The sequence below is a fragment of the Camelus bactrianus genome, chromosome X, assembly GCF_048773025.1.
Source record: "Camelus bactrianus isolate YW-2024 breed Bactrian camel chromosome X, ASM4877302v1, whole genome shotgun sequence".
Taxonomy (NCBI): domain Eukaryota; kingdom Metazoa; phylum Chordata; class Mammalia; order Artiodactyla; family Camelidae; genus Camelus; species Camelus bactrianus.
Window position 1 is genome coordinate 10,647,628 of NC_133575.1, and position 23,355 is coordinate 10,670,982.

General features: G+C 39.7%; 1 protein-coding gene across 3 annotated transcripts in view; it reads left to right on the forward strand.

Annotated features, from left to right (window-relative positions):
• GLRA2 (glycine receptor alpha 2) overlaps positions 1-23,355 on the forward strand; it is a 172,554-nt gene that overhangs the window by 46,393 nt on the left and 102,806 nt on the right. For all 3 annotated transcript variants that reach the window (XM_074359731.1, XM_074359732.1, XM_074359733.1), the window contains exons 5-7: positions 17,471-17,553; positions 20,229-20,366; positions 22,018-22,232. In XM_074359731.1, coding sequence (XP_074215832.1) covers positions 17,471-17,553; positions 20,229-20,366; positions 22,018-22,232 — 436 coding nt within the window. The remainder of the gene's footprint in view (positions 1-17,470; positions 17,554-20,228; positions 20,367-22,017; positions 22,233-23,355) is intronic.

A 23,355-nucleotide genomic window follows, 5' to 3' on the forward strand; every position in this document is an offset into this window, starting at 1 on the left:
CCTACCTCTTATTTTGGCAATTTCTGTACCCAGATATAGCATGAGAACGTAGATCTTTGGAATCAGATAAATCCAGAATTAAATCCAAGCTTTGTCACATACTAAGTTACATAACCTATAACCTTCAGTTACCTTAACTAGAAAATGGGAAACACCATATTTATCTCTGAGTAGTCTTGTAAGAATGAATTATATACAGCAGAGGTCAGCAAAAATTTTCCATAAAGGGCAGACAGTAAGTATTTTAGCTTTCCAGGTCAGACTGTCTCATGTCTGTCACAACTACTCAGCTCTGCCATCAGAGCACAAAACAGTACAGACAACACTCAAACAATTAGGTGTGTCTGTGTGTCAATAAAACCTTATTTACAAAACTAAGTGGTGGACCAGATTTGGCCCTTTGGCCATAGTTTGCCAATCCCTGGTAGAGAGTACATTAAAATACCTGCCACAGTTCCTGACACAGAGCATGTTGTCAATAAATGAAATGATGGCTGTTTGTATTTTAAAGTTAGCATTCCTTTCTAAATAATAAGCTCTTGGATTTTGCATCTTTCATAATCCCTCCCAAAGGGTCAAGACAGTTTATTATATATGAGAGATACTGACTACATTGAATACTCACTTTTTAAAGACCCTTTATAGAATTCCCCCTTTCTCTCCAATCTTATTACAAAACAAAACAAAACAAAAACAAAAACAAAACTGTGGACAGCTAGTGTCTTTGCAAATGATTTTCACAAGTTTGCAGACTCACCACCACCACTACCTCATTTCACAAATCTATATACAATTTAGGTCTGTACTGTATATTCCATTCTTAACCTAGTAATTTCACAGCCTGCTGATGGCAAATAGCTCCAATGTCTTTTGGGAAGGAAAGAGGCTGCTCATTTGTAAAAAGTGGCAAAGTCACCGCTTCCACAAAGAACCAGGAAACTTCCCCCACTTTATTTTTAGAAACATTACTTTTACTTTTATAACAATTTTGAAGGAAACAGAATATTCCACATGGTGATGCGTTTGGTGTAAGATGCAGTGCTGGGCACAACCTAAGATGATGTGACCTGATGAAATGGGACATATGTGGAGCATGGCACTGGGAAGGAGAGTTATAAAAAGCAGCACAGGGTATCAGCTGCTCCAGCGAACCCTCTGGGCCTTGGGTGGCATTTGCTCTAGTAAATACCTGGCATCACGCACCGCTGAAATAAAACCAGGCTTTTTTCCTTCTGTTCTATAAAGGCCCTTCCATTCTAGAACCACGAAGCATATAAAGTTCCCCAGACCTAGAGCCAGAGGCAATCCTTCTATCTCTGGATATCATGGGCTCTGAAATACCCTAACAATTGTTTGGGGTTGGGTCAAGATTGTCCTGTGGCAGGCTGGTTTAGACTCTTCCTTCACTGTGCATATTCTATGAAATCAGGGGAAAGAGGCTTTGTGTAGTAGAACCGGGCATGCCATCATAGGGAAGCATGGCTCTTGGCAGATTCGAACTACAGGAATCTAATTATTTGCCTGGAAGGGTTTTCAATGAGCCAGACACTGTGCTGGGCCTACAGATCCAGAGCTGAGTAAAATGTGGTCTCTGTCCTGGAAAGGCTCCAGTCTAACAAGGCAGGCAGATGTAAGAGAAATTAAGTAATACAAATAAATAGGGAACAGGGAAAAAAAAGTGGCTGTAACTTTGCAAGTGAATTTTGTGACTCAAACATTGTTAGAATTTTGGGGTTGGCAGCCACAATCCTGTTTACTTGAGTCACTGAACTCAATTTAACTAGATGGTAAGAAGTAATTAGTGCTAATATATGCCCAACTGCAGGTTTAACTCAAGTTTAAAGTCAAGCAGGCTAGTTTCTGGTGTCTTAAAAGCGCTGGGAAGTCCCTGCTGACATTCCATTAAGAAGGACTTTCCCTCTACTCTCAGGTTTACAATACAAATTCCCATGAGAGGGAATACACTGTTCTAAATTCATACTAAGCTATAAAGAGCTGATATGAAATTTTCTTTCTGATAGTAGGTTTAATGCCTGAGAAGGATAGTGAGAACAAGCATGTTGGATGCCTGAGAGGAAAAATCAGAGAGGATGAAGAGAGTCAAAAAAGATACAAGGAAGGGATACAACATAAGTACCAAAGATAAACTCATGAATTGCCTCTCCCTGACACATTTTAATAGCTACTTAAACACTGGTCCACATTAAAAAATGTGATTTTCTATGGTGATGTTTTATATTTGAGTCTTCCTAAAACTTAAATCAAATAGATGATAGCATTTCATCCAGGAACAATGCTGTACTTTCTTAGCTTTGTAGTAGCAGAGGTAGAATCAACTCTGCATAGTAACCAAAGTCCAAGGCTTTGATGGCCAAACAAAACACAAAGAGTACTGTGTAGTCCACTGACTTCATAACAAGCAAGATCACACTTCCCAAGATGTAACAGATCTGTTTCTCAAAAGACAAAGGCTTCAAAAAGGAGAAACAGTAAACCAAAAATGCATTAGTGTCCTGCAGATTTATACACTTATAGAACTTTAGTAAAATTCAACCAAATCTTCAAAATAGGAACCAAAGGTCTTAGCTCAGTGTTAGAAAATTTCTATCCAGTGATGCAGGACATAGTCTCTTTTGATGAAAAAGTGTCCAATCTATTTCTGTCCATTTCTCCTCTGATTTTTTTAATATTCACTTCCCCGATATGGTTGAGTTTACTCTTTTCAAGTTTTTTCTTGACCCATCCCATTAAGCATTGACCATCCTTGACCAAAGTGTAAACAAGGACACACATCTTCCATTGCACACCCTATTCAGAGACAGTCAAATTCCAAATTCATATTACTCAAAAAGGCCTGAATCCATAGTGGAATAGTGAGGTGAGCCTTGAGTATCATTTTTTAAGGGGCTTATTTTCAAGTGTTTTCTGATTGGTTGGTTCAGTCCCATCATCCTAACATAAAATTGCCAGTATCTGTCACAGTAGCTGCAGAGCTGGGTGTGGTGGTGTGAACCTAGAATCTTCATTACTCAGAGGGCTGGGCGGAAGTACTCCTTAGAGCTCAGGAGTCCCTCTGGGTGTGGAGGTTTGACTAAGGAGGGAAGGAATGGAAATGGAAGCAGTCTCAAGTAAGGTGGAAGTCTCAAGCTTTAACCATGGCAGACTCTCAGATGATTCCTTTTTTTTTTTCCAGCTGAGTATCATACATATCATTGTTCAAACAATATTTATTGAGTTGAGTATAATGAATTGTAGTAGAAGTCAGGGCATCGTGGCATATGGTGTGCAATATGAAAGAAAAAAGAGAAGGTGAGTATTTTAAAAGAGGAGCAGCTGGTCTCACATGTCCACAATGTCTTTGCTAATATTTGTTTTCTTCCCTGCTTCTGAGAATTTTCTGTGAGAACTCTGACTTTTATAGACGCATAGGATCCCTATTTTTAATTTGAAGGTATTACCTTGCAAAATATCTAATCCAACACCCTTGTTTTACTGATGAGGAAGTGACTTCTTTCAGAAGTTAAATAAGCTAAAATAACAGAGCCCATAAATAGGAGAGCTAGAACGAGAGTCAAAGCTCTTGACTTCTACTTCAGGGCTATCATCTCCTGCCCCACATCATTCTTCATTTACTCTAACTCAAATCCAAAGACACAAAGAAATACAATTCCAAAGACAAGTCATTTCGCAATCAACCATTTTGAGACTCAATTTTCAAAGGACTATTAGAGGAAGAAGGGAAGATTTAAGATGAGAATATAAAGTATCTCCAAATTCTGCAAATTTCTAAAAAGACTGTTTAAATTCAAAATGCAACAATTAACTTTCCAATAGGAAGATCACTTGATAGTTTTACATAGCTTATATAGCATATCTACTTTCTGAAAAATTTTACTATCCCAGGGATCAAAGGGCTGAAAAGATCCATGAAAAGTTAGTAAGTCAACTTCCTACCTGCGGGCAACATGTTGAGAACTCATTCTATTTTTAAAGACCTTCAGAGAAGGAGATTTTATATTCTCTCTTTGGATCCCATAAAAGTCACTCTAACAATGTGCAGAAATTCTTCCTTCTGTAACTTAAATCATATTTGCTACAACTTTAAATCAGTTGCTTTTTCCTACATTTATTAACATGATACACAAATGGCTACCAATTTTAGAAGGATGGAGAGATTACCTCACTGTTTTTGTGTTCATACATTTTCATCCCACCAGTTAGTGGACATATGTTTGGTCACCAACACTGTGTTGCTGGCTTAATTCTGTGTAAAATCTGCGTCAAGATGTTCTTCATCTTGCAGTTTTCAGTTTGCTGGACGGTTTGGGGCCCCTACTCTGAAACTGATGCTGTTGAATGTTATCTTGGTTCCTTTTGATATCATAGTAGACAGGGGGTTTAGAGTCAAAATACCCTTGGGCTTGGGGCTCTGGCCTCAGAACTAGCTGTGTGACCTGAGGAAAATTTGTTCTCTCTCTGAACCTCTGTTTCCTCAGCTGTGAAAAAAGAGATGGTTTGGCTAATAGCTTTAGTAGAATGCACTCTATGTCATGTGGACATAGACTCAAAGCAGTACTGCCAGACTCTAGGACCCTCGGTATCTCTCGTCATTGAGGGACTGTGCTTTATGTTCCAATCTTTAAGACAAAGAGTAAACTGACCAGGATAGATTCCCTACAAACTCCGGACATTAGGGATGGGCCGGACCAACTCCTTGAGTGTGACCCTATACAGCAGGGATTCTTAACCTGAGGGCAAGGTAACAATTCCAGGGGGGCCTGGACTCTCCCTAAAAGTGTATGCACATTTTGTATATTAGGGTATTTAAGCTCTTTTTTATTTGTTTGTTTTGAGAAACCCCATCTTTCTTAAGGAAGCTATCACCTTCCAACTGTTAACAATTTTGCTTCATGGTTTATTACATGCCTCCAGAATGGGTATGCCTGGCGCCAAGTTGCTAAGGAAATATTGTGTGCCTTCAGTGTCTTCTTATTTGACTGACCAGGTACCTGGAGGCCCTGTGCTATCCTCCAAGTGCATAGAGTTCTCCGAACAATCACTAACATGGGATTGTTCCTCTGCAACAGCATTCCGTATCACCAAGATATCTGCACCCCTCATGATCAAACTTAGCTCTGATCTGAAACTTATTCCTTTATGTCATTAGGGGTGATCTGCTTGTTAATTCCTTTTGATTCCATTCATAATTCCAGGTGTTGGTGATTCAGTGTTCCACCATCCCAGTAGTATTTCAGTTTAATAGGGAACTCTTGGGGATTGACGTGACTTCTCCTTCTGATGACAGATTACAGGCACCACTGAGAGTAGGTGGAGTATAAATTTCTAGACAGACATCCAACAGTGCTCCCCAAATAATCCTGTCTAATGACCAACTCTATCCACACACGTAAAAGGCCAACTTTTCTAACATAGCCTCCCAACCTTGACTCATCCTATGGCCTGATGCAAGAACTTCAAAAGATTCTAATCTTGGTAAAGAATGATTTTTATAGCATAGGAAAAAAAGCACATTCTTTACTTAGATGTCAGAGCTGAAAATAGAATGCACAGTGAAATAAGACCTCCCTAAACGTTACCAATGGTGATATTCTGATCAATTTTACTCCCAATTTTGATGAGACACATATGCCTGTATTTTCTGTTAGAAGGAAGCTGTGAAAAGCTGTGATTTCTTCTCTCTATGCATATTTGGACCATGTTTATCTTTATATCCTATAATCCAGGCAAAATTACATTCTCATTTTCCAACTCTGTGTCCAAATCCTCATTAGTTTTGTGACTTGACTTAATGCAGTAATTAATGACTGTAACATAAGCGCCCACATCAGAATTAAGCAGTGAGGCTTCAGAGAAGTACTGAGAAATGCCATGGAAACCACAATGATCCCCTTCTTCCTAGAGGCAAGCAAGGTTGGGAGGGTGGGAGGCGCCGGCATGCACAAACGCTGGTGGATTCAGCAGGAGCTAAGCTACGTGGTGCCGAGGGGGCATTTTTGGAGAGTGGTCCTCAAAAAAGGCATGCCTGAGGGTAGAAGCATTAAAGTCTAAAAGTGTGTTCAGTACATGACAGACTCTCTTAAAGTGCTGGAAATCTGTTGAGCTCCTGATTGGGTTCAGAAATACACATACACTCAAGGGCATAATAACTGGTTCAAACACAACAGAGTAAAGATCTTATCCTTGTTTGAAGGAAAGAGGGAATGGTGCAGTGAAATACATGGCAGCTGGCATGGCCGCTGGTTCTTGACTGTTTACCTGATTGGACTAGCAATAGCAACCAGTAGGTTTTTCTCCTTTTGGAGGTAAATTTCCACTGCATTAACATTCATCAGAGTTTGCTCTGAAAGCAATGGTGCAAAGAACAGAATACTGAGAAGGTGGTTTAGGGCATCAGGAGTCCACACTTCCTTCCATCATTTACTGTATCCTCCAGGCTCATTGACCAGCCTCTCTAACCCCATGAGTTTAATCATTCTGAGTCTCAGTTTCCTAATCTATAAAATGAGATTGAACCAGGAGATCAGGTGAAGTCTGAGGCTCCTTCTAGCTCTGTCATAAGTCTATAGTGTCTCAAAATGATTTCCTCCTTCCCAAACTACAAAATTCCTTCTGGATGAGGAAACAAGAGTGGGTTCTTCCTGTCTCTTAGGGCTTAGGAGTCAACAAGAGGAGATTCTGAATTTTAAGGTGCCTATCTCAAACAACTTTTCGGTCTTTGAACCTTTTACTCCCAAACTGAATATCCAACTCCTGAGGAGAGGAATCAGACTTTGGAGTTGGGTAGGGAAGGCTGAACTACCTGTTGTTTAAGAGGCAGCCTTATATTCAACATACAGTTTACACAGTGACAAATACTTAATACTGGACTCTCTATGGAGAAACTTCCCAATTGCAAATTAGATCATTTGTACCCTCTGATTCAACCAGCAGGAGTATCCACAAGATATTATTTTAGAATGTGTTCATGAATTATGGGTTTACATACTTTTAGACAATTATACAAAGATGGTTGGCTGGGATAATTATTAAAAGGATATGTAGGCTGAAGGAAATCACTTGGTAGGTTTGAGCCAGCAGACTTTAAGGGTTAGTCTGCTATTACTTGAATTTTCTTGTGGCAGAAAGCCACAGGGAAATTCAGAGGTCCTGATGAGACTACTCAACTTCTGCTCACATGGGCTTCTGCCTGGTCCATTGTGCTGCTTTGAAAGACTCCCTGGATGGCATTAATCCCAAAATAAACACACATAATATCACCGTGGCTCTTATGAGACACATGAATTACTTGAGTGCATTCTCATAGCTAGTAATCCAAAGGAAAGGTGCTCCATTTTCAAATGGGAAAAAATTGTCCCTCTTCAAAGCTCGGAGGTGTCTTTCCAACAACTCTACTCCTGCTTGTGGCATTTAAAATTACAAACCAACATCTGATACAACATTTATCGCTGGACAGTCACTGAAAGACAATTACGGACATACACAGTTACGTGACGTTCTACATGTGACACACACTCAGAGCAAGGCCATCCCACAGCAGATTGACTATTCCTTTCATAGGACAATACAACAAATGTTTTATTTGATGTTTCATTTAAGTAGCGATGTTTTGCTAAATTTGAACAGTTAGATGAAAGCTAAAAAGTAATAAGTGAGCTAACGGATTAAAGACAGAATGTTATGGGGGTGGGGCAGGTGGCAGTTCTGAAGTTCAGGAAGACTTGGGTTCAAATCCAATCTTAGTGACTGTGAGAAGTCATTTAACCTTTCTTTGCTCTGCAGTTTTTCTCAGTTCTAGATTCATACTAAATGCTCAATGAATGGCATCATCAACCTTGGCTGGCTGTAGGATAAAGAGTAGGAAAGTGGGGAGACAGAGCTCCCCATTCTGCCTAACCCGTACACATGGACACTTCCTTATTCAATACTTGTTACACTCAGGCTCTACTCACCTTCCATCTTGAGTCTCAAGCAGACGAGTACTCTCTGTGCCTTGGGTTTCCTTCCTTTGGGAGGCATATAGCTCATAACAGAAGTGACAACTGCATCATTTTTCAGGTAATGCCTTGGGCCTCCCTCTTTAGCTGCTTGTTAAGAATAAACTAAGGAATTGTGTTTGGTTTCAAAGTGTTATCTAATCAAGAATGGACCACCCTATTGTCTGACCAAGATCCTGTTCTCTCTCCAACCTCTGCCAACAGAAACAGTGGCCAGCAACTCTCCACCAGTTACCACAATAAAAGTCTTAATGCAGCAAAACACCAGCCAAATAACACACTTTTGCTCTCAGCTGTCCGCAGATAAAAAGTTACTTTGGTTTTCTTAAAACCAGATTTACAGTTCATAAACACTTGTTCTTTTTCCCTTTTGCCAAAAGTAAAATAATCCCAAATAAAACATTAAAAAAATTGCTAGACAGGGCTTTTCTCTCTTTCTTCACTTCAATGCCGCCACGAAATAGCTGTGAACTTACACAACACAATGATCATGAACAAGTCAGTTCTCATTATTTTAACGTGCAGGCTAATAACCTTTTTCTTCTTGTGACTATTTGGGTATATACATAAATACTAGCTGTGAAATGCCTGAAATTTAAAGTGTAACTAAAATGTGGGGAGAACTGGTTATTTGAATCTTTGGTAATTTGGTAAATCTTTCTCATGGTGTGCAGTTTAGCCCTCTCCCATTCAACACCTTCTAAACATTTTCATTTAGGAAATATCAAAGCATTTGGAAAAGTTGTAGCTGCAGATTTATCAGTTGCTCTCCAAGTTGAATCCTATCCACATTTGGACTTAATTAACATGGGCCAACCATATGTGTGCACATTTTCTGAAGGGACCAGGCACAGATGGGAGCAGATATTGTATTTTTGTCCTTCCCAGCTAGTACTGCTCAATGCATATGGGTATTTTCTGTGATGCCTTTATAATGTTTGGTAAACATGGACCTTCCTCGTCAGTCACTGGCATCTCAGTCAGGGGAGAGGAGTAGAACAGCTGATGAGCCAGCACTGTTGCCATTCATCTCCTCCAAATTCCAAGGTCAATGTGGAAAAATAGGTCTTATACTTATATGGAATTAACTAAGAGGATAGAGTCCAGCCATGTACAGCTTATGACCAACCTAGGGTTTCATTTCAGCCCTAGACAATATTGAAAAAATGATTTCTCTCTGGTGTCCTGGCTACACTGTTCTGAGCCCAGTTTTCCATCTAGTTTCATCCTTCCATTTGATACTCTCAGTATCACAGTCTGCTCCTGGGGATATTGGGAGGGAACCTGACAATCTATCAACTCATATACACAAAGGAGGAAATGACTAACAGTCAGGAAACACTCTTCTCTCCCTAGATTTGCACCTTAATGGTCATGGGAGCCTTTACCTAAATGTCTGTTAGTTGATTAAACATAGCAGCTAAGAGTTGGAAGGTGTTTGAGCAAGGGCAGGCACTGGGATCTTTCCGTAATTCCTAATAACTTACACACCATGAATTTTCAACCTTCCCTTCTATAAAAAGCCTTCCCAGGCACAGCCACATCTGTGCCTGCCCATGGACCAGGTGAACAGCTTAGAGCTGGAGTGGGCAGGACTGTGTCTATGCTTTATATGATCAGTGAGTTCAAAGCAGCCATTTAATTACAGAGCTTTGAGAAGATGAGTTTAAAATTTTTGATTCCTTGCCTGCCTAGCCAAACTTGGACCAATTATTTTTGCTCTCTGTGGACAAAGATCCTTTTGTGGGTACCTTTTGTGGGTTTTGATTCAGGATCATCAGATGATTATTGCAAGTCATACTTCCTGGACAGACCCAAAGGGCCCTCTCAGGTTCTAGGTCTATAAGGGTAGGTTATCTGCTCTACCCAATCAGTACCAGCGCCTATCCAGGCCCCAAGGGAGTAATTAAAAGCCTTTCACTTGATTTTGTTCCGGCATGTCTGATTTACATAATCTGGAAGGATTCTTTAAATGAGTATTGGAACAACTTTAAAAAGCTGAATGATAAATGCACAACCATTGGGATATACATCATTAAAAGAATATATATGTATATGTATATATATATATACACACACATACACATATATACTACTAATATTAAACTGCGATCTCCTTTAAGAGAGAAACTGTTATTTCAAGTGTCTGATAAGCATGATGCCCAATAAATGTTTGCCAAAAACTGCTGAATGGATGTACTAGGTGACCGCCTAGGTGGAGTTTCAGTTAACACTAATCCCCCAGCACTGACGACCTGGAGCTGGTCTTCCTCTGTGCCCTGTCCTCCTCCCTGACCAGTACCATGAACTTTTGTAAATTTTTAGTTGGGGTTCATCCAGTGCATGCTGCAGTCACCACCCCAACTTCTTTGAAACTTTTCGGTGGCTGATGTTCCAGTCAGAGACCAGAGGCAGCTCCCGGACGCACTGCTAGCCCCCGGAACAGAGTTCCACCTCCGCGCGTGCGTGTGCGTGTGCGTTAATAAGCATGCTGATTTGGTGTCCTCTCTGGGGCACCTCCTACTCCTCTTAGCAGTTATTGCAGCTTTCTAGCCACATCCACCATATTCTTGGTTGCCAATGAATTAACCTTCCCACTTCCTTGACCTCACCAGCATGCCTCTCCATCATGGCTGAGGCTGGTGATGAACACCCTAGTACAATCACTTAAAGGCCTACTCGGGCCTAACTGTCCTGCCCTGGTTTCGAGTAGAAAGTAGTGTTTTCCAAAGAGAGTGCTAGTGCTACTGAAAAATTGTGAACCCCTTTCTCCATCTCCTCCTAGCTCCCTTTCAAAATTTCCTCCTTATAGTCTACCACGTGGGCAGTAAGCAAAGTCATCCCTTGAGACATGAAGTACAGCTTCGTAAACTGTTTCACAGCACCAGGCTCAGTATCGCCTGAGCTGCTTTTCAAGAGGGCCTGAGACTCTGCATCCCTACCAAGCCCCTCAGATGACGCTGTGCCCACCTGAGTCTGAAACCCACTGTGCTAAAGGCTGTCTTGGTCAGACAACCAGCCAGGGGGTGTCTTTTAATCCACAGACGCCTAACTCTTCCCTCCCTCTCCTGACGTGTGGGCTGGATTCATCATGTACATTTAACTTGACTTCTAACTTGCCCCGGGCTAATTTTACTTCAGGTCTAGGTGGGTTAAGATAACAATCTTGTTCAACACATGATGTATCCTATCAAATCTTCTCGGCATTAGAATGTCACGTGGTTCAGACATTTCCCAGTACACCTGAGAGGAAAGAGTCAACAGACCTACACTATGGGAAGGCTGTCCTTAGCTTCTTGGAGAAAGACTAGATTGCCTTCTAGGATGCTGGATGGCAAAGCCCTATGGGGGAAACAAATATCTCACCTATTTCCCCAGACTGCCAGAAAGTTCCTATTTTAAGAAGCATTATTCCTTTTACTTAATGCTTTCATTATATTCAAGAGTGCAAATTCACCTGTAAGAGGAAATCTTTTAAGCTGGTCACCTTCACTTATAGTTTAGAATCACAGACATTTTGAGCAGGATGGGGTTGTGAGTGAGGAAAGAGGCTCAGAGATTTAGTTAAGGTCAAATCGCTCTTTCTCTGTAAGCCTGGTCTACCACCCAGGTCCCTGGATCCCCAGTCAATGATGCTTCTACTCTGTGAGGCTGCCAGGGGAGGCTGGAAGAGTTCCGAAAAGGGCAAATCATGGGAAGCCCAGATGCCTGCAGAAAAAAATGAAAGGCGTGTCCCTGAGCAGGTACAAGGCAACTAAGGTCTCTACCACCTATTCTGCTGGCTTCACAGATGAACGAGCATGATAAATTAGCAACAGATCCTTTTTCTAGAGACGTGGTAGAGTAGAAAATAATAAATAAACTTTGACATCAATTAAAGTTGGGTTCAAATCTAACTTTGGTTGCTTCCTGGTTTTGTGACTTTGGGAAAACAGTTTAACCTCTCTGAGCCCCAATTTGCTTATCTCAAAAATAGAGAGAAAGTTGCCTGCCTCGTGCGATGGTCCCGTGACTGTAAAATAATGAGAGTGTTTGACCTACCACAGGTGTTCAGAGAGTGATTATTAATACTATCAACATCACTTGATTTTTCATTCTTCCTTATTAACTGTTTTAATCCTAAAAGACACCATAGGTCCCATCCCCTCTGACATCCGGGCGGGCTGCTGAGAGTCTGCAGCGCGCTGCACCGAGTGTGTAAGCACGGTCCCTAAAAGACGGAAAGCAGCAGTATTCTTGAGATGCTCTTGCTTTTCCTAAAACACAGAAAAATACAGAAGCATCCCCTTACCCTTCTTTTCCAAACATGACAGACTACTTAACCATTAGAATTAATGCTCCCCAAATAGGAGGTTGGCAACCTTTGCTTTTGGCAAAAGGATCACTCATGACAGTTTGTAGTTCTATCTGAAAATTCGTTTTCTCTTCAAATGGCTTTTTTCCCCTCAAGAATCTTTCACTGGGAGTGGACTTCTATTTCTAATACTGAGTTCCTTATGAACAAGGAGTTAAATGACTAATTTGCACCCTTCTAGTAAAATGAGAACAGTCCTGGCTGTGGACCCAGCTACCCGACCAAGGCTTGAGATCAGGTGGGCAGGGCTTCCTGGGTTTCTTTCAGCCTGATTTGCCTTATTTCTAGTTCCCTCTAGAAATGCTAGCAACTTACAGAAAGGGCCAGGCAAGCTATCTGGCTTCTTTTGCCAGTCATGTAATTTGGCAACACCATGTGGACTCTGATGACCCTCTTTCTCTTCTAAATCCTTTGTCTTTTCCCATTTCTGCAGAATAAAAGCTTTAAGTTCTCTCATAGAGCTTTAGGATATTGATTCATTCATTTGTTCAACAAAGACTTATTGGATACCTACTCTGTACCAGCCAGGCATTATCTTGGTCTGTAAAATAGAGAACATTCTTGCCTTCATGGTTCTTGCATAAGGGAAGACCCTTGCTTAGGGGAGAAATGAGTAAATTAACTAGCATATGACCCAGCAATTCCACTCCTGGGTATATATCCAAAAAAGCCAAAAACACTAATTCTAAAAGATACATGCACACCAATGATCATAGCAACATTATTTACAATTGCTAAGATATGGAAGCAACCTAAATGTTCATCAACAGATGAATGGATACAGAAGATGTAATACACACACACACACACACACACACACACACACAATGGACTACTACTCAGCCATAAAAAAGAAGAAAAATTTTGCCATTTGCAGGAACATGAATGGACTTGGAGGGCATTATGCTAACTGAAATAAGTCAGACAGAGAAAGATAAATACTGCATGTTATTGCTTATATGTGGAATCTAAAAAATACAACAAACTGGTGAACATAACAAAAAAGAAGCACACTCACAGATATAGAGAGCAAACTAGTGGTTACCGGTGGGGAGAGGTGGGGAGGGGTACAATAGGATTAGGGGAGCTAGAAATACAAACTGTTGGGTGTAGGACAGGCTACAGGGATGTATCGCACAACACAGGGAATATAGCCAATATTTTGCAATAACTGTAAATGGAATGTAACCTTCAAAAACTGTATGAAAATTAAAATTTTAAAATACCATAAAAGTTATATTTGATTTTAAAAACTATATTACCTGAAATAGCTGGCAATGTCTGCAGCTATCAGTTTAAGTCAGCTACCACCCCAAGAAGTGGCTTGATGCCTATGGAGAACTGAAGAGGAGAGTAGGAAGGAAGGGAAGTGAGATTTTGAGAAACTGACTTCCTGTGCTTTGTCTCATTCTTTTGCCTTGAAAATCGAAATGTTTGCTCAGCCTTCTTATTCTCAATAAAGCAGCAGGGCCTCTGTAAGGGAACTTCGTTCCTTCCCTTGTGCACACAGGAGCAGAGGCGCCCTAAATGCATGCATATCACAATGACAGTGGGGGGATGTGTGATAATGCTTCAGGAAATGAGTTCTTTAAGAAAAATCAAATGGAAGACGGGCGGCGACCTCAGCTCACTGCCTTCAGGTGCCGTAATATTTTAGATTGTGAGAAAGAGAGCAAATCTGACATGCTGTAGGCAGTGTCTGCCAGTAAAAAGTCTGAGATTCAATCAAAATACTTAATTTTGTGAACCCCACCAAAAACAGATGGAGAGCCAGAGTAAAAGACAGAAAAATTGTTCACATCGTAGCGTCATGTTGTATGTGTCAGTCTTATTTGGTGCAATTTCAGCATCTCTGTAAAAAATAATATCAAGCTCGTTTTTCCCCCCAAACTCATATTTTTAAATCAAAAAAATACCTTTAAAAAAAGCAGTGGTGGTTACCCTTGAAGGTTCTGAACTGAGAAGAGAGCACAAAAGAATGTTCTGGGGTGATGGGAATATTCTCAGTGTGGATCTGGGTGCTTGGTCAAAGGTAGGTACAGATGTAAAAAGTTATCACACTGTAACTTCAGATTTGGGTATTTTTACTATGTTTAATATAGAAGTCAGTGAAAAAGGAAAAAATAAGTAAAGGGCAAGTCTGAGTTTGAGGCCTGCAGATGTGTGATCAACCAGGTATCAAAAATGATGGGCCCTGGGGTGCTTGAAGCAACTGATGAGATCTTTACAATCATTTCCCACGTGCTCAGCCAATGACATGATTTAGCACCTGGGGAGCTGTTCCCTTGCCTCCTGACTGGCACCCACTGGGTTCCACTGTAAAACACATCTAGAGAGGAAATTAGAAAACCACACAGGGAGAAAGGGAAATACCCACCGAGTTCTCTGCGGAGACAAAATTCAGAGGAAGTTTCATGCTCACTGGGAATTTCTCTCCATGGGTTTTTCTATGCTGTTAATAGTTATGACCCCGAGAATTCTGGGTCCTGGTAGGATTGTTAGATCTGCCACAAAGGCAGAAATATGTCTGAAGCCTCTTTTTCCTAATAAATGTGAGAAGTTCACTTTGCAAAAGAATCACATTCAGCAAATCTATGATTAAGAATATTAAAATTGAGTTGTTTCCAATAGCAAAGTACAGCTGAATTCTTTGCTGCCTGTTTTTAAGCTGTATTCATTCCCATTATTATTATTTTCTAATTTCTCAAAAGTAAAGTTTTTAAAATCATAATGAAATGAAATTTTCAGGTTTTCTGGGTTTTTTGTTTGTTTGTTTGTTTTGTTCTTGTTAAGATACAGCTGATCTACAATGTGTTAGTTTCTGGTGTACCGCATAGTGATTCAGTTATACATATTTATATACTCTTTTTCATTATAGGTTATTACAAGGTATTGAATATAGCTCCCTGTGCTATACAGTAGGCCCTTGTTGTTTATCTGTTCTATATATAGTAGTTAGTATCTGCCAGGTTTTCTGGTGTTGATTCATTTAAACTATGCACATGCCCTCTGATTATTTTGGTATGATGAACATATTTTTGTCTGATGAAAATATTTCCTCTTTAAAAAAGAATAAATAGATTCTTACTGTGTTAATAACAATTTTAGATCCACAGATTCTTTTGGGTTTTTTTCCTCCTTGATAAAGTATCAAATTAAAAAAATTTTTCTGATTACTAGGGATTTTAAGTTTGATCCTTTTACTCTTCCCTTACTTTAAAGAGTTCATGGCATTGATTTCAATAAAATAAAATCTCAAAAATTAGAGTCTTCATGCTGGGAAGAAATTTAAATATGTTTAACTATATATCTATGGCACTAAATGAACTCCACAATTGACAAAAATTATTTTTCCTGTCTCAAATGTTATGTCAGTTGTTTAGAACTCAAAACTACTGTTTTTCCTTTAGAGACGTGGTATTTGTATTCTCAGAATAGCCCACAAAAACTAGGTAATTTATTTAGCAATGAAGGTGAAATGCTGTATATTTATGGCAAAATTTAAATAATAATAATTATAATAATAGCAAAACATTACTGAATCAAACAGAATGTTATAATTTTATCTTTAAGTTGTTGATTGAAGAAACGCACGTTTAATTGCATAAAGAGTAACATCTTCAAAAAGTCTACACTTGTCAATATAGATAATGCAGAATGAATAGAGTAAAAAAAATTTATGAATCATCCCACCAACCAGAAATATCTACTCTTAAGATAGTGTTGGGTTTACTTACAATAGTGAAAACATTTTTACATAATTGAGATTATACTGCATGGTTTTGTGTCTTGCTTTTCCCAATTACTGTTGTATTTTAGTGATTCTGAAGATTGTCAGCATGGATTCTTTGTCTAATCTCACTTCGAATCTCAAACACTTTCTTTCTTTAAAATAACTATGCCACTCCTTTTTTGTTCTGTCTTGGTTTGTATAGGAAGTATAAAATAAGCTGAGAAAGAAAAGAGAAGGCAGCCAGGAGGGGAGGGCAAAAATGCGCATGACAGCCCAAGAGAGTTAGGTCACGGGGCAAGTCAGAGGGGTCTATGGATATAAAAAAGGTTTGAGAGAAAATGAACAGAATCTGGAGCAGTGAACTTCAGAATAACAGGGATTCTAGTAATAGGGCTAAATGGTAACAAGCATCATTTATCCTACCCCATCATTTGATGAGGATGACTGTTTATTGAGTTTAAGGTCTTGATTAGGGGACAGAGACAGTTTGAGGCAAAACTGGAAAGAGAACACAGATATGCTAATTCTCAATCTTAATTTACTTCCTTGAATCTCGGAGGCATAGAAAAATTGAAGAACAAGAGATATGTACCCTCTCCTTGAGGACTGAAGAAAGGAAATGGTGGGAAAGAGATGGTGGCTCAGTCAATAGTCTGACAGAAGGCTTGGTCAAAGCTGGCTGGAGCTTGGAAAAGTTAAAGGAAGGGGGAGCATAGTAGCACCTCCAGGGTGCAGAGAGGTGAAGACTATGTACAAGCCACCATCCTCAAATAGTTTTTCTTTAGATCAAGGATTATTTGCTCTAGATTTGTCAAAATTCTAGAACGAACGCTACAATATACTGTTAACCTATCCATGTAGTCAGCAAATGAAAAGATAGTGAAGTATTTGCCCATTTGATGGAAGGAGAACCAATACTTATCACAGCCAATTATGCTTATCACATCATTTCTTGTCATTGAAGCAAAGCCCAAGTGTCCAAAATATATTTCTAAAGAAGAATAAACTTCATTTCCTTTGGACAGTAATGTGTGTAAGAGCCCACTGTTCTTGTCACGCTATTTCTCAATGTTCTTCTTGATTCTAGAATAAACTTGATACCAGTGCCACTGCGGAGGTGAGAGTCAGAGACTGGAAGATGGGAAACAGAGAGTGAGGGGTTACAGCAAAATTCTATAATATTTAAAAAATTTACCAATGACCACTGTTCATTTGAAAATTAGAAGGCAATGTCCAGAGTGACAGCCAAGATTTCATTACTTGAATCAACATCACTTTGCTTAATGCCAAATGTGTCTTTGGTTTGTTTCTCAAAAATCAGACCTCACAAATTAAAAACTTCTTTTCAATTATTTTTTCTTTGCTAAGGCTCACCTTAACCTTATCCTGTCCCATGGACTTGAAGAATTTTCCAATGGATGTCCAGACTTGCACGATGCAGCTGGAGAGCTGTAAGTCAGTACTGTTGAAATGACTGCCTGCTTGTTTTAACCAATGACCTGGTTCCTTCAGGGTGTCAGTAAGGAGGAAAAAAACCCCTAAAACTCATTCTCTACCTACTTAGCAACTGCCAAGGTCTGAATGGAAGGACAAGCAACAGTATGTGCGCCTGTCTTTTACCCAATAGAGTGAAGATAATTTTTCAAAGTAAAATGCCAAATAACTAGCCCTTCCTCAAAAAAAGCAAGCCTGATTTAGTATGGCTTTCTTCAAAATGAAGATTATTGCCTGGGACAATTAAGATTAGGAGTCATTTAACCTCTACAATGAATCACTCTCTAGGCAGAAAATTGTATTTCCTTCCATCTGATGCTCATATAGACCTTCGCCCCAAAGGAATCTGGGCAGGAAGGGATAATTGATTTGACAACAAGACAAAGGGGCCTTAGCCAGAAGAGGATGCAAAAACGAGGGGCAGGAGATGATATGGAATAAGAGGCATCTCCCTTAGATGGGCAATAGATACACAAAGGCATGGTGAAGGAAATTGAGAAATGCAATGACTCTGTCCCCTTTATGTCCCCTAGCCCCGACGCCACTGAAATCTTTGACATGCACCATAAGGTGCTGATGCCTCCAAGGTAATGGGATTTTCAGGCAAGAGACGTGAAATTTTTTCTAGCTTGTTCTGTCAGTTCCTCTGTTTGTAAAAGGCAGAGAATAATAAGCGCTACTGACCTCCAGGGATGTTAGGAGATTTAATGAGGCAGGGGCAAGAAAATACTTTAAACTTCTTGGTTTAAAAAAATAATAAATGTAAAAAGACACATCAACTATTATTTTAAAAAAATAGGCGGTGACAGGGTTTCCTTCTGATCATTTAAAATCACTGTAGATTTCCCTTGAAACTTCCTACAGAATAAACAAAATAATGAAACATCTTTGTTTTAAGAAGCTGTCAGGGATAAAATGAGAATTTATGATTTATAATAGGCTTTATGTGTTCATTTTTTCCATCTCGCCCCTCTTCTTGAGAAGAAAGTTGAGAAAAACATTTTCTTATATAAGGTTTCCTTCTTGGTGTCTTCGCTACTGCTCCAAACTTTCCCCTGCCTCAACCCAACACTTAGTTTCTCTGTAAAACAACAACTATAGCTGTCATCTGAGGCTCTTCTAAGGCTTAAAAACTCCAGTTAGCAAATATGCTTGGTCCTTGCAAGACCTAGGAGTAATGAAATCAAAGAAGCAGTGATGTGTTTGCCACTAACTTTGACTGTGAAGGGTGGGAATTGCTCTTTACTTTTCTACTTTTCTACCTTCAATTACCTCCTCCTTCCCCACATCTTTACCTCTTCGGTTTGCCCCAGGCTGCGGTTTCAGGAAGACTGACAAGGACTATGACTGTGTTGGTCAGTAAAAAGTTTCCCAAGACAAGAATGTGGGGTGTTTGGTGAGCTTCTAGTATTTGTTGGAGATACCCAAGAAATCCACATACAGCATTGACTGGAAGAGATAGGGTTGGCCATTCTCTCTGTGGACTGTCAATGCTTGTATACAGTCCTCTTTGTGATTCCTTGCTTGTTTTGAGTTTTTGGCTTTGAATGAAAAAAAGAAAGAGGAAAGTAGGTTCCAATTAACGTTGCCATTGATTTCTGGGTAGCTTTGGTGAGTCACTGCCTTGCAGTAAACAAGAATAGGAACCTATTGACTTGATAAACGTGCTGAGGTTATTGGCCAGCCAAAACCGCATATAATAACCCTCATGCGCCTCACTCTCATTTTAGCGTTCGAAACTCACAAACAAAGGAAGAGCGGAGAGACGTGATGCCTGAATAAAGAGCAGCCTTCATTTCTAGGGTGAAAAAAGGATCCAGAAGCACTTGAAATGAGGACAAAGTTAGCAGGAGCTTGGAGACTAAGAGCTAACTTTGGTTTACTAAACTGATAACAATCTTACTTTGGACGGTTCAAGAGTCATGTGACACTATGACTTCATATAAGAGAGTATCTGTTTTACTTCATATTAATCATTGTGATGAGGGGGCCCATGTAGCAAGACACTAGCACAAATGAATATGCTTGATTTGCATGTTCCACAACTTCCCCTTAGGTTACCTGCCTTCCCTGCTTGCTAAAAGTAACTGAGGACTGATCATAAACACTTTAACATAGACTTTCTGAAAACAAAGCTAATAAACCCTAGGAGAGGGGCCAAGTTTGCAATGGGAATATTTTAGGCAGGCCTGTGACAATTCATTCTCATTAAAAAAAAAAAGAATGCTTCTCATTTGAAATACTAAGATTGGTGCCATGAACTGCGTTGTCTTAGAGATCCACAGACACAGCTCTTTCAAGCAAAGACAATTTTCAAAGGATTTCTGTTTGTTTACTTGTCCATCCTTCAGAAAGATTTAGTGAAACAAGAGGGTAGAAGAAAATGGACTTTATAGATTCCATTCTCTCCTTCCACAGAAAAAAATCATTCAGAAATAGCTTGCTGTCTTCAATTTCTTTGGCTCCAATGACATGTAGTTGTCATGATGATTGCAGTTCTTTTATTAAAAATGCTCTTAAATTGATTGAGCGTGTCTGCTTTAGATGATTTCCTTGTTTCTTTACATGGCTAGCCTTTCAAGGTTTCCTGGAAAGATGCATTCAGTTTTTCACTATGATTTGTTTACTCTAGTTGGGTATACGATGAACGACCTGATATTTGAGTGGTTAAGCGATGGTCCAGTTCAAGTTGCTGAAGGATTGACCCTGCCTCAGTTTATTTTGAAAGAAGAAAAGGAACTTGGCTATTGCACAAAGCACTACAACACGGGTAAGTTTTCCTTCGGCTGCTAAACCCAAGTGGGCTCCATCTGCAGCTTGGGGTATATATCCCATCACCTTAATTGCCACATACTTATCAAGAAAATGGAGCTACAAGGCACTATCCTGAGCTTAGCTCAAAATCCTCTCAACACATAAGATACCCAACAACACATACATACATACACATACCCTTTGGAATAGGTCAGTGAGCACAACAGATAATTCTTCCAAAACAGAGAGAAGGAAAGAGGTTTGGGAATCTTCTGCTGTTCTCTTGCTGATCAGCTGTTGTCAAAAAGGTCTGAGGAAAGGTATATGAGATCTTGTAAGGAAATAGCAGGAAGTGTACAAGTTCTGGCCTATTCCTGGCATCTACTCTTGACATTGGCTCCTCAGGTCAATTTGCACTCTCTGCCTTAGAGGAAGAGAGGAAAACTAGCACAGGTCTTTGCACACCCAGATATACAGCTGCTGAACTCTCCAGGCCTGGACAGTTTGCATGAAAATCAGCTGGTGGGAATTCAGCTGGCTCTAAAGTCATGCACTGTCAGTAGTGCTGACAGACACAAGTGGTGGGGAGAATCTGAGATAGTAGCAACCAGTGGGCATGTGTTGCTATCTGGAAGAGTATGCCTGCCCAGGAAAGTTGATGGCTTCTCCTGTGAATGTTCTGGCCTTTCACACCATCCAAGGTGATCATGGAGAGGTAACTGAGACATGGTGGTTTGTTCAGTGACTGCTCCAAGAGTTACTCCTGAGTAGAATGGTCCATGAATAGCTGTTCCAGAAGTCAATAGTGCTTCCTATGAAATAACTAAAACCTGATTCCAAGGTGTTCTTCCTAACCAAGAAGAACCCAACCCTACGTCTTATAATTTGTGTGGACTAAGCCAAATTACCTTCCAGGTTTCTAACTCCAAGCCAATTAAGGAGAAAGAAAAGTGGCAAGGGGCAGGAACACCTGTCTCTTAATAGTGTAAGTTTTAATATCTTTATATGCTCTGTATTTTAAAGGCAATGTAACACTGTAAACAGATTCCAGGAATATTCTAAATGTCCTCAAGCAATTATCCAGGGGGTTATGAAATTTTTACGAAGACCAGATTATATGCAAGGCTCATACAAATGTATATTTTTCTCTTGCTGTTGATAACACAAAGATAGGTAAACAATTATGCAAATCCTTTAGGAGTCCTATGTGAACTTTACTACTTGGGAAGGAACACTTTCAAATATTACATATTATATGTTATGTATTACATGCCATCTAGTATACACTATACATAAATGCTGTAGATTATATATTATATGCTATATACATATAACATATTATAACTCCCACAAAATTTGAATATTTTGTTTCCACTGGAAAGTCTAGAAAATTCTGGAGCTCTGTCTAAATAATCAGGCTGCAACAAGCACAGATTTGAAAATTAAATATGCCACATGGTTTTGGTCCAGTGACTCTTTAGATCACTCATTCTCACAATGTCATTTTCATGACTGGTTGAGTTGGAAAAGAGTTGAAATGGGGATATAAGGTCAGCATTTTGTGTAATCTTTCAAATCCATTTGTAATGCTCTTTAAAAAAAGTGGGAGGTTGTAGTGGGAAAGATAAGTTCAAACTGGATTTTAAATCATACTTTCCTACTTCCAGGAAAGTTTACCTGCATCGAGGTTAAGTTTCACCTGGAACGTCAGATGGGATATTATTTGATCCAGATGTACATCCCCAGTCTGTTGATAGTCATTTTATCCTGGGTCTCCTTTTGGATAAACATGGATGCAGCTCCTGCCAGGGTTGCACTGGGCATCACCACAGTCTTAACGATGACCACCCAGAGTTCAGGCTCCAGGGCATCTCTGCCAAAGGTAAGAAATCTCACTTGACAAGTGACCCGAGAGGTTTGTCAAAGGTCTTACAGGCTAGAGAATTCTGTGAATACAGAAACGTTTGCCATCCTGCGGCACTGCTGGAGGTGCAAATGCAATAAGAGAGCGAAAAGCTGAGTTTGAGAGAATTGGAGCTCTGAGGACATGGGGCACCTTCATAGTCAGATCAATTAAGGGAAAGAGGAATAAGGGTTGAGAGAAAAGAGGAATGAGCAGAGGCAGAAACATGTCTCAGAAATTCTACGAAGCCCTTGAGTGCTTTTGACCTCATGCTGTTTATAAGGCATGAAGTTTGTAGGAATTGGGGTAAGACTGATGCAACTTATGTCACACTGTGACATATTTATTGGTGAGGCTATTGTGATTCATATGTTCAGTGCAGTCATTTATAGTAATAAAAGCCTGAATTAAGTTCCTATAAATTTACCCAAAAAAAGCCATATGCAGTGAGTATATATAAGAAATGAAGGTACAATATTAGGGTGCAGCAAATCAGATACATGGATCTTTGCTCTGCCTTAAATTACCTTAATGGCTGATAACAATACTATTTGGAGTGACATAGGTACCTAGAGAAGAAGAGTAAAGGCATCCAAGATGGCGAAAATTCTGTGGCAGATTGACAAAGAACTGCAGAGTGGATATCAGGGACAAACAGACATTTTGTAGGACCTTGAATAATAAATCATAATGGCTGTATAATCTATTTTTATGCAAGACAGGCCCTCTGCATTTGTAAATATTTCTTAAGCAAATAATGATAAATGTCCTGCTTGTGAAACGCCCCAGCAGCCCAGGATGTGCCTATGTGTATCTTCCCCTTTCACTGATCACCTTGAGCTATTAGCCTCAACTTCCCAGGAGTGTGAGTTCAATTTAGTATTCAGTATATATTGTCTCCTACTGGTTTAGGAGTCTCTCCAAAATCCAGTTCCAGAAAATAAATGAGATGTAATCCCCTATCTTTGCTGGCTTGGGCTTATGTTCAGTTGTGTTACAACTGACATGATGAGAAATGTTAGATCATGTCCCACATTATCTTCTATGTTGGAACAAAGGATGACATATGGAGGAGTTCTGTGGATATAATGGAACTGGGCTG